The sequence below is a fragment of the Sphaeramia orbicularis genome, unplaced genomic scaffold (genome assembly GCF_902148855.1).
Source record: "Sphaeramia orbicularis unplaced genomic scaffold, fSphaOr1.1, whole genome shotgun sequence".
NCBI classification, from domain to species: domain Eukaryota; kingdom Metazoa; phylum Chordata; class Actinopteri; order Kurtiformes; family Apogonidae; genus Sphaeramia; species Sphaeramia orbicularis.
Window position 1 is genome coordinate 1 of NW_021941543.1, and position 12,692 is coordinate 12,692.

Below are 12,692 nucleotides of genomic sequence, written 5' to 3' on the forward strand. Positions count from 1 at the left end.
CTCATTTACAGTTTGCTTTTTCCTCCTACACTTACTCCCACTCCTTTTTGAATATGTGAATGAAGTTATATTTTATTTTCATGTACATGTATAAGTTTTTATGTTTTTTTTCTAAGCACTAAAGTAGGAATTTTTTTTTTTTGTTGCATATTCAAAATAAACTGAACTGAACAGAAGCACGTCCAAGCCACAGTTTTTTGAAATCTTGAAACAAAACTTGAATATTTTTCTTTTTTTAAATCCGCCTTAGCCTTTCATTAACTCTCCCTTTATCATCATTATCTATTCTAGATATTTAATTCAGTTACACAACTAGGGATGTAATGATATGAAAATTTCATATTACCGTTATTGTGACCAAATATTATCACGGTTATCATTATTATCGTGGTATTATTGAAAATGTGCTCAAAATGTTCAAAAAGTACTAATACACAGAAATACTTTAACCAAGTTGTATTTTGAAAAAAACAAACAAACAAACAAACAAACAAAAAAGAAACAAAAAACAAAACAACCAAATAAAATAATTGGCACAATGTCCCTTCTGTTGCAGAAACATTCTAATATTAACCCTTAGTGGTCTGAGTCTATTTTGTCCATTTTTCAGTCCTTTTGATTTGGCCTTTATATACTATATAAACACATGTTTACTATACCCATGTTTGGGATCTGTTTTTTTTTTTTTCAGCACAACTTCATCTATCTCCTCTGTGTATTATTTTTCACTTTAACCTACTGTATCAACATAAAAGGCCAGAAAACACAAAAAATATATAAGATCTGATTTGATAAATGTGTATAATTTATTGTGTAAATAACACACAGATGCTTAACGAACCTTTTCAAAGACTTTCAAAGTGAATATTGGTTCCAAATATTAGGTATAGAAAATTTAAATTGTAAATTCAAACTATACTCAAATATTTGACGTAAAAGCAGATCTTTACATCGGCGTTTTCTTCCTTAAAAGTGCATTATCATGATAATTAGAATTTAAACGGTAAGACTAACCATTGGCAATTTTACCGCTGTTTATCGTTATATTGGTAATCGTTACATCCCTGTACATGACCCAGACTTGGTCCATTAACAGCAGTGATGCAGAAGTTTACTGCAGTGAAAGAACGCAGCAGGTTTTTCTTTTTTTTGTTTTTTATAACCGAGGATTTACGTCAGCAAAGTGCACTCAGTACATTCCCACTGACATCCATTTGAACATTGGTTCCCATTATGTTTCCTCATCCATCCTTGGACGGCGGCTGCCAGCGTGAAAGGCTTCACATTTACATCTGTCAGATATACGAGCCTTCAGTCGCCCGGGCAGATATACGAGGCAGCCGCCGCCACCGCCAGATTTATATACGCCCGCTGATTGATGAGGGATCAGCAGCAGGAAGAAGCAAAGGGATCAAACAGAGGAAGAAGAAAGAAAGTGACACGTACTTGAAACCTGGCGCCATGTTGGCACAAGTCCCGGTCCGTAGCCAGATGCAGTATGGGTCACGAGAGGACAGGCAAGCCCTGAGGAGGAAGAGGAGGAGGAAGAGGAAGATTAGGGCAGGATAAACAGATGTGTAGTATAAGGACAATATAAGATAAGGGAAGGGAAGGTAAAACAAGATAAGTAATATAAGGTAAGGTAAGATAAGTAAGTAAGATAAGATAAGATAGATAAGATAAGATAAGATAGGTTAAGGTAAGGCAAGGTAAGGTAAGGGAAGAAGATAATAAGATAAGATAAGATAGATAAGATAAGTTAGATAAGATAAGGTCAGGCAAGATAAGATAAGGTAAGGTAAGGTAGATAAGATAAGGTAAGGCAAGGTAAGGTAAGATAAGGGAAGATAAGGTAAGGTAAAATAAGATAAAATAATAAGATAAGGTAAGGTAAGGTAAAATAAGATAAAATAATAAGATAAGGTAAGGTAAGGTAAAATAAGATAATGTAAGGTAAGGTAAGGTCAGGTAAGATAAGGTGAGATAAGATAAGATAAAATAATAAGGTAAGATAAGATGAGGTAAGGTAGGTTAAGGTAAGGCAAGGTAAGGTAAGATAAGGGAAGATAAGGTAAGGTAAAATAAGATAAAATAATAAGATAAGGTAAGGTAAGGTAAAATAAGATAATGTAAGGTAAGGTAAGGTCAGGTAAGATAAGGTGAGATAAGATAAGATAAATAATAAGGTAAGTAAGATGAGGTAAGGTAGGTTAAGGTAAGGCAAGGTAAGGTAAGATAAGGAAGATAAGGTAAGGTAAAATAAGATAAAATAATAAGATAAGGTAAGGTAAGGTAAGATAAAATAATAAGATAAGATAAGGCAAGGTTAGATAAAATAATTTAAGATGAGGCAAAGTAAGGTAAAATAAAAGAAGATAAGGTAAGATAAGATAAGGTAAAATAAAGTAACATAAGGTAGGATAAGATAAGACAAGATAAGGTACAATAAGATACCATTAAACAATAAGATAAGATAAGATGAAATAATAAGATAATGTAAACTAAAACAAGGTACAATAACAAAATGAGAAAATAAGATAAGATACAATAAGACACAATATAACATAGAATCAGATCAGAGTGGTCTGTCCATCTGTCTGTCTGCCCATCCATCCATCCATCCTTCATTTGTCTGTTCATCCATCCATCTGTCCATCCAGTTGTCTGTCCATTATCAGTCCGTCCGTCCGTCCTTCCATTCATCCATCTATACTTTCATCCATCCATCCGTCCAGTCTTTATCTGTTCATCTGTCCGTCCATCCATCCTTTATCCGTCTGTTCACCCGTCCATCCATCCATTTGTCCATCCACTATCGGTCCATCCGTCCATCCTTCCATCCATCCATTCATCCATCTGTCCGTCCATCCATCCATCATCTGCCCATCTGTCTGTCCATCCATCCTTCATCCGTCTGTCTGTTTATCATTCATCTGTCTATCCTTCATCCATCCATCCATCTGTACAGCCATTATCAGTCCATTTGTCCGTCTTTACATCCATTCATCCATCCATCCATCCATCCATTATTAGTCCATCCGTCTGTCCTTCATCCGTCTGTCCATCTATCATCCCTCCCTCCACTTCCACAGAGCGTCTGTCCATCCCTCCCTCCCTCTCTCCCTCCCTCCCTCCACTTCCACAGAGCGTCTGTCCATCCCTCCCTCCCTCTCTCCCTCCCTCCCTCCCTCCCTCCCTCCACTTCCACAGAGCGTCTGTCCTGTTTCTTTGTGTCTGTATCATCATCGTCTCCTCCAGAGGTTTAAATCCTGAAACAGATGTGGACTGAAGCATCTTCTCCATCTCATATCTTTGTCTGAGTGACACATTCGCAGCTGCTGAGGCGACCGTGCAGCTGGGAGACCACATTCCATTCATCCCGCTGCTCGGTAATTAAACGCAGTCTGATTGGTGTGGATTTGATGAATGCGCTCTGATTGGGGCAGTCGCTCTATAAATAAGCTCCTCTTTGTTCCGTTCACACCCGGCTTTCCCTCCGCTCGCTCCGTCTCGCTCGGCAGCCATTCTGTTTCCAAATTAAGCTCCACATTTGGATGTTTTGGAAAAGATCCCCCCTTCCTGGTTCTGGACGCCTTCCAGCACCAGGGCCTGAATCCTGCCCTGGTGAGCGGTGGCTGTGGGGCGCAGCTGTGGCACATTTACCCAGAGTGCATTAGTTTTCTTACTTTTTACAGGCTCCGTGTTGGGCGCAGCGGCTCAGCGGCACTCGGATCACACAGCTGCTGAAGGCCACGAACAAAGCGTGATGGTCTTTATTCCAGCTCCAGGCCCAGAACCCTCCTGTCCTCCGACCCTGAACGTTACACCTGCACAAACACAACATGATTAACCCTCCAGTACCCTGACCACCAAGGCCCTTCCTAAGCACCCTAGTGTGCCTTTTCAGCACACTTGTGGAATAATGTAAAAAAAAAAAAATTCATACAGTTTGTTTTTAATTCTTTTACCCTTTGTTCTATTCATCAACTTGAGCCGTAAATAAAAATACCAATACTCAAAAACTGTCATGTTTTTTTAACCCTTTAAATGCCGTTGTTTTTATGTAAACAAATCATTTTTTTGGATGCAAAAAACACACAAAAAATATTTTTTCAATATATTACATAAAAGTGGATCACATATTATTAGATTTTCTTCCCCCTGGCATATGTCAATGATTAACTCCAACACTGGTTAATTTGCATTATTATTTTTGGCACTAGGTCAAATGTTCAAAAATACTAGCATCTGTCACCAAGTGTGCATAAAATGCACACCTATAAATCAAATGGTGAATAAATATAAAACAAATAGTGAAAAATAATACGATCTTTAATAACATGAAGTGCAAAGTGTTCCATAACATGCTCACCTGGATACTAGAAGATTTAAAGATGATTAAAGATGAGGCTATAACAATTTTATTTTATTTATTGAGTGCTATATAAATTCAGACTGATTATGATGGCTCTTACTTGGACGGGTTGTAGACGCGATCTCCTCCAGCAGTTTGGTTCCGAAGCTGTCGTTGGGATGCGTGTTCGCCAAACCTTCAGGACTCTGCCGTCATCCGAGCCCAGGAACATCACAGTCCGGTCTTTGTAGGGACCGGCCGAGACGTCCACCACGATCTGGGTCAACTTGGACCTGACGGGGAGGAAGAGAAGCTTAGTTCAACACTGGAAAAAAAAAGAACAAAATGAACAAAAATAACAGGAAAAAAATCAAGAAATTCACAAAATGAAAGAAACAAATCAACAAAATGAACAAAAATGAGAGGAAACAAATCAACAAATGAAAAAAATGAAAGAAACAAATCAACAAAATGAACAAAAATGAAAGAAAAAAAATCAACAAAATGAAAAAAAAATGAAAGAAAAAAATCAACAAAATGAACAAAAATGACAGATAAAATCAAGACATTACACAAAAATGAAAGAAGAAAATCAAAAAATTAACAAAAATGAAATACAAAGAATCAACAAAATTAACAAAAAAAATGAATAAATAAATCAACAAAATTAACATTAAACATTAATTTAATAAAATTCAAAAAACGAACAACATTAATTTGATAAAATCAGCAAATGAACAGAAACTAAATAAACAAAATCAACAAAATCAACAAAAATGACAGAATAAAATCAAGACATTAAACAAAAATGAAATAAAAAGAATGAAAATGAACCAAAAAAATGAAATCAACAAAATTAACAACATTGATTTAATAAAATAAAAAAAAACAAACATTAATTTAATAAATCAACAAATGAACAAACATTGATAAAATCAACAAAATGAACAGAAACTAAAATAAACCAAAATCAACAAAAATGAAAGAAAAAATAAATAAAATGAACAAAAATGAAAGACAAAAAAGTTCAAAAGGAACTTCAAAATGAAATAAACTGAATAAACAGTAAAGTTCGTGTACAGAGTAAGTCGTGTGTTTTGGTTTTTCCACTTTAAACACATCCCCTCACGTTCTCAGGTGCATGTTTTCGTTTCCATGCTTGTGTGGGATGTTGTATGAGCTCTGGGAGGATCAGCAGCCTCCGGACAACACCACCGCCGTTATGTGGGTCATCTGAGGCCTTCAGGAGCGCGGTCCGACGCCGGCGTGGAATTAAACTTCTCGTTCAGCAGATCAGTAATTAGAATCGGTTGGCCCGGTCATTGACGGGCCCGCAGACGCTCATGTAAAACGCTTCCCTCTTTCACCCAGACTGATAATCGGGGCTGATGCTGCAGATTGGGCCTCATCAACTCTGGGGTCAGGACGGTGCATTCACTGACTCCCACCGCCGACGGGACCTTCGCAAACTCCATTTCTGCTCCATTACAGGCGACGAGATCGGCAGCGAATTTACATTTAGAGCCAAAAAAACTCCTACAAAGCTTCACATTAGAGGGGCGTTTTGGCTCCTCTGACATTTCATCACGGTCCAGAAAATACTAATTATTTTCCATTGGCTTCCCAGCGGACCAATAAACGCAGAGACATTAACCCATCACTGAGCTGGTGTTCAGTCCTGGCCTTTGGTAATTTCATTAACAGCAGTCTGGAGCGCTCTCCTCACACCTCATCCTTCTTTTCGGTTTAGTTTCTATTTTCTTTCATTTCTGTCGAGTTTATCGACCTGGAAAAATGGACAGGAGAAAAGAATGTACCTGCTGAAGCTGTACTGGACTGTGATCAGCTGTCGTATTACAGCCACTGACAGGACGAGTGGGAAGAATGTGCATTATTTCATTCCACTGGTTCCTTCACTGGGGCGGATGGGCATTATGTGGACAAAAGTATGTGGACAATTCAGGTGTTTGTTTCCTAACAGGGGTCTGGGATACGAAACAATAATGACTAATGTCAGAGTAGAGTGTTATATTATGGGATAAATACCATTGCATTGGTTAGTTTGGGTTAAATTGTTGTCTTTGTTTCCAAAATGCCTCAGAAATGGTTTTAACTCAATTTCTCTCAACATTGATTTTTATTTTTTTTTAATCCATGACTATGATTTGAACTGAAAAATGAAAAACCAAGAAATTAAACAAAAATGAAAGAAAAAAAATCAAGAAATTTTAAAAAATCCAAGAAAAAAATCAACAAAATCAACAAAAATGAAAGAAAAAGTATCAATAAAATGAACAAAAATGAAAGAAAAAATCAAGGAATGAAACAAAAATTAAAGAAAAAATCAAGAAATGAAACAAAATGAAAGAAAAAATATCAATAAAATGAGCAAAAATGAAAGAAAAAAACAAGGAATCAAACAAAAATGAAAGAAAAAAATCAAGAAATTAGACAAAAATGAAAGAAAAAAATCAAGAAGTTAAACAAAAATAAAAGACAAAATCAAGAAATTAAACAAAAATTAAAGAAAAAGAACATAATGAATAAAAAATGAAAGAAAAATCGAGAAATTAAACAAAAATGAAAGAAAACGTATCAATAAAATGAACAAAAATGAATGAAAAAGTATCAATAAAATGAACAAAAATGAATGAAAAAGTATCAATAAAATGAACAAAAATGAGACAAAAATCAAGAAATTGACAAAAATGATAGAAAAAATCAAGAAATTCAACAAAAATGAAAGAAAAAAATCAACAAAATCAACAAAAATTAAAGAAAAAGTATCAAAAAAATGAACAAAAATGAAAGAAAAAAAATCAAGAAATTAAACAAAAATAAAACAAGAAATCAAGAATTAAGCAAAATGATAGAAAAAGAATCAACAAATGAACAAAAATGAAAAAAAAAATCGACAAAATGAACAAAAATGAAAAAAAAAATCAAGAAATTAAACAAAAATGAAACAAGAAAATCAAGAAATTAAGGAAAATGATATAAAAAGAATCAACAAAATGAACAAAAATGAAAAAAATCAACAAATGAACAAAAGTAAAAAAAAAAAAAAGAATCAACAAAATGAACAAAAATGAAAAAAAAAATCAACAAAATGAACAGATATGAAGTACATAAAGCCAACCAAACGAACACAGGTTAAATAAGCGAAGGCTGCGGTGTGAGCGTCACCTGCTGGACGTCCTGGTGAAACAGGGCCGGTCGTTAACCGACTGAACGGCCTCGTCCATCAGCGGGTACGACTTAATGAACGTCAGCATCTCGTCTGGAAACTGGACCGAGGACTTGTAGTCTGCAGCCGGACCGTCGCCTGCGCACGTCCCGGGTCTGAGGACAAACACAGACTACGGGTCACATACGTGGTCCGGACGGGACCTGAGGACGTGGACCGGACCCCTGACTCACCTGGGTCTGGGAACCTGCTCGTCTGGAACCGGAGTCCAGGACGAGTCGCTGGTCCGCTGCTCCTTAAACTTCCCGTTAAAGACTTTTTCGATGTCGTCCATGTAAAACGCACAAACGGCCGACCCGGGAATACTGCAGAGAAAGCACGAACAGGACTGAGAAAGGGGGCGGGGACTGTGGGGGCGGGGACTGTGGGGGCAGGGACTGTGGGGGCAGGGACTGTGGAGGCGGAGCCTACAGCGACACCTCCTCTGTCACCTAATGCTAACAGTAGACTCCTCATCTTTATCTACATTTCTTTTCCATTTTATTCAAGCTTTTCTTTTTAACATTTTTTTCTTCATTTTCACTTTTTCTTCATCTCTTGTTCATTTTCACATTTGTTCATTTTATTCAAGCTTTTCTTTTCTTTTTTATTTTTTTCTTCATTTTCACTTTTTCTTTATTTCTTGTTCATTTTCATCATATTTCATCATTTTATTCAAGCTTTACTTTTCAAATTTTTTTTCTTAATTTTTTGTTCATTATTGTCATATTTGTTTATTTTATTCAAGCTTTCCTTTTCTAAATTTTTTTCTTCATTTTCACTTTTTCTTCATTTCTTATTCATTTTCATCATGTTTGTTCATTTTTTTCAAGCTTTTCTTTCCTTTTAAATTTTTTTTCTTCATTTTTTGTTAATTTTTATCATATGTTTATTTTATTCAAGTTTTTCTTTTCTTCTTTATTTGTTTTTCTTCATTTTCAGTTTTTTCTTCATCTCTTGTTCATTTTCATCATATTTGTTCATTTTATTCAAGCTTTTCTTTTTAATTTTTTTTCTTAATTTTATGTTCATTTTTATATTTGTTTATTTTACTCAAGCTTTTCTTTCTTGTTTGTTTATCCCCATTTTTTATTCACATTTTTCTTTATTTTTGTTCATTTCTTTTTTTATTTTGTTCATTTACTTCAAGTTTTTCTTTCATTTCCTTCATTTTTTCAATTCATTTTTTAATCATGTTTTGCTTCAAGTTTTGTTCATTTTCTTCAATTTTTTTTCCAGTTTTTCTTGAATTAAAGCTTCTCTTGAAGTTTACGTGGAATGTAAAGAAAGTTTAACCAGAACAAACTTAGTACAGACTTGGTTTTATCGATACTGTTCATGTTAGCGTCATTTCGCTGAGTCAGCCTGCTTTACTATTGTTTATGAATAATCTCCATGACGACCAGGCTGAGGCTGCAGCAGGTAGATCGAACACTCCTTTAACGACACCTTTAAAACCCTTTAGGTTTGTTCACATTGAGGGGAAAATATTAATGTATATTGGACATTAATGCAAACAAAACCATCTGTACTGTTGTTTATTCTCTATTCCAATGAGAATCAGCAAGTGATATCGATAATAGAACTGGAATTATTATTTATTTTATTTATTTATTAAACCTTCATTTAATCAGACAGAATTAACAGACTAAATCCTTTTCAATCCCCATCCCTAATTACAACTCTTCTGGTTTTAATCTCATTTTTACTTTGTTTGCACTGCTTTTTTACCCGCTCTAATTTATGCATTTTCCTCTTTTCCTCTCATTATTTTTATGCTCTAAATTGTTTTTATTCAAATGCATTCAATACTCACTTTGTAACCCTGGTTTGAAGCTAAAGCATCAGTATTTTAATAAGTAAACTTAGACTCCAAACAATGAATTTACAGTGAACGAAGAAATTAAATAGATTAGACTTTTATGCAACAAACTGCTCATGAATATCAAACCAATTTAAACCCAACAATAAAACAGAGAAAATTAAATATATTTCCTCTGCTTCGTTTACACGTTTTTCATTTTAACTCAACAACATAAAAAAATATCTGCAGGGAAACAACTGCAGGAATGAAATGAACCTAAATTTAACATGTTTAACTTTTGTCTCCTGTTGTGATCATCAAGGCTCTGGATTCTGCATCAGCTCCAAAACCGATCAGATTAGGTTTGGTTTTTTCATCATCTGTGCAGCGTCATATGAGTTATTAGTCAGACATAAACCCATCATATGCCACTCAGCTCTTTGGTTTTTTGTAGGAATCGGTGTGGAATCCAGCCAGTTACTAGTGATGCAACGTCATCTACCTGATCATGTTGAGTTGATGGGTTTTTTTTGCCCTATTTTTCTTTAATTTATTTTTTCCTTCTTTCTTTCTTTCTTTCTTTCTTTCTTATTAATTAACTTCTTTTCTCCTCTGTATTTCTGTAAGCTACTTGGCTGTTTTGAAAAATAATGAAAATACTGAACACAGAAATAAACCCCCGACATAAAGTTTGACACCGGTGTCAAACACGCGGCCCACGGCCCAAACCCACCATGGTGTCAGATTTCATGTGCAGAAACAGACATGTCAGCTGAGAGGTTATTCAACTGGAAATGACCCTGGAATTTACCAAGAAAGGAAACGAATGAACCGGACCAGAGGATCTAGAACCTGATAATTTATAGAAATATTTAAACAAAGAAAGAATTGGAATAAAAAAATCATATATATATATATATATATATATATATATATATATATATATATATTTGCACACACACACACACGTCCGCCTCACACTGCTGTTTGCGTCTTACCTGTTGGCCTGTGTGGTGAACACGCCCACCACCGCCGGCCTCTGGTTGATCTGCAGGACGTTAGTGAGAGACTGGAGGACGTCAAAGTAGAAGAAGGAGTCTCCAGGAACTGAACAGTTTAACCGAGCCTGAACATGGACCACAGAATAGAATAGAATAGAATAGAATAGAATAGAATAGAATAGAATAGAATAGAATAGAATAGAATAGATGTCAGTTTATGGAGTGCTACTCCAGTCAGTGCAACAATATGAATAAAAAAAAGAAGCAGTATGCCAGAAAATGAGAATAAAGTGAATATAAAATTAAAAAAACTAAGATAGAAAATATAAAATTAAAATTATTAAATCTTACAAAATGTAAAAAGAACTAATAGGTACAACAACAGTAAAAATAGACATAAAAAATGAATAGACACAAAATTAACAGTGTTAACAGTCTGTATTTCTATGAACACAACCCTATATAAAAATAGTGCATTTATGTTTGAATAAATATTGAATAAATATTGTATTGTTATTGCAAAAACAGAAGATAACTGCACGACAAAGTCATGACAGTGAAAAAGGAGGTGATGGATGAAGATCTACTAAATATCTAATACCAGCACATTCTGTTGTAATCCTTCAGCAAATGAAAGACACAATGAAATGACCACATATGGTGCCTCTACAATAGGGGTGTCAAATATACGGCCCTCAGGCCAAAACGGGTCCAATCCGACCTGTGGGATGAATTTGTGAAATACAAAACTTACAGCGAAATATTAACAATTAAGGATGAGGTACTTGTTGTTGCCATTGGAGAGGACCTGGACAGGAACGGACCAACTCTAGTCCAGATCACTGAGGTGGTTTTCATCCTTTACTCTGATCCTACAATAGTTCTAACTAGGGCTGTGTATCAGCAAGAATCTGGCAGTACGATACAAATCACAAGACTAGGATCACGATACGATATATCACGATACTGTTAAAAAGGCAATTTTTTAAATTGGATTTGTTTCTTTTTTAAAAGATTATTTCCTGGAAGAACGGAATTAAAGCAGAAATCTGCACAAATACTAAACACATTTTTTATTTGATCACAACAGGATCTAATGTTATATCACAAAATTTTCCTCTGTTAAAATTTTAATATTTTTTTTACAGACATTCCAGTTTCAGATCCTGTTCAAATGTTTATATTCTATTAGTTCACAACTAACATCAGAACAGGATTTTTGTGCGATTCCAACAAAGGAACGAACATTATTGAATAAAAAACTGTTAAATAATAATAAATTAAATATAAACAGAAAAGAAAAACAAAAAAGCTAAAATGAACCTCCATAATATCTGCATTGAATAAATACCTAAAAATATCGATACAGTACTTTTAATACCGACATGTTTTGTGAAATGAAATTTTGCGATATACTGCAGAACTGATATTTTCTTACAGCCCTAGGTCTAACACTCTCATTTTGTCTCTTCCATGAAACCAGAGGAACTTTAAAGGTTAAAGGTTAAGAAACGCACTCACCTTTAGGAAGGAGGTCCAGTATCTGTCCAGGACTCGAGGAGAACCGCCGTTATCGTTCTTACAGACCCGAGCCACTCGAGAAAACACCACCTGAAAGAGCGGCAGAGGAGGTTAAAGTCACCGTTTCCAGGACGACCCTCCGTCACTCCGTCGATGCGAGGCTGAACGTTAGCTTTGACGCTTTTACGAACCTTTCCCAGAGCCGTGTACTCCACCGCGATCTCACTGAGGAAGAAGTAGACGTAGTTTCCATAATCGATGGCGTGAAGGAAGTGAGGTTCTGCGGAAACAGAGGAGGATGACTTATTGGTTCAAAACAGAGCAGACACTTCATTTGGAAAAGTCCATTTAACACCTTTAGTTTAACATCCATTTCACTTCAAATGAAGAGGATTTAGACTTCTGTGGAACATTAGCATAAACATACCCTGAATTTAGCCTTTTCACTTCAATAGTTAAAGAATTTAGCAACGTATTAGCAACAATATGTCATGAATAATAACCCTTCCCAGAAATACACACTTAAAATGGTAAGGTAAGGTAAGGTAAGATAAGGCAAGGTAAGGTAAAGTAAGGTAAAATAAGATAAGGGAAGGGAAGGGAAGGTAAATAAGATAAGGCAAGGTAAGGTAAAGTAAGGTAAAATAAGATAAGGTAAGGCAAGGTAAGGTAAGATAAGGCAAGGTAAGGTAAAGTAAGGTAAAATAAGATAAGGTAAGGCAAGGTAAGGTAAGATAAGGCAAGGTAAGGTAAAGTAAGGTAAAATAAGATAAGGTAAGGCAAGGT

General features: G+C 35.3%; 1 protein-coding gene across 1 annotated transcript in view; it reads right to left on the minus strand.

The window, feature by feature from the left end:
- Positions 1-7,770: 7,770 nt before the first annotated feature.
- The window catches only part of LOC115416065 (semaphorin-6D-like), a 47,930-nt gene continuing 43,008 nt past the window's right edge, over positions 7,771-12,692 (minus strand). Inside the window, exons 9-12 of the mRNA XM_030129777.1 lie at positions 12,098-12,186; positions 11,907-11,996; positions 10,383-10,510; positions 7,771-7,906 (exon numbers count right to left, since the gene is read on the minus strand). Of these exons, the coding sequence (XP_029985637.1) occupies positions 7,771-7,906; positions 10,383-10,510; positions 11,907-11,996; positions 12,098-12,186 (443 nt within the window). The remainder of the gene's footprint in view (positions 7,907-10,382; positions 10,511-11,906; positions 11,997-12,097; positions 12,187-12,692) is intronic.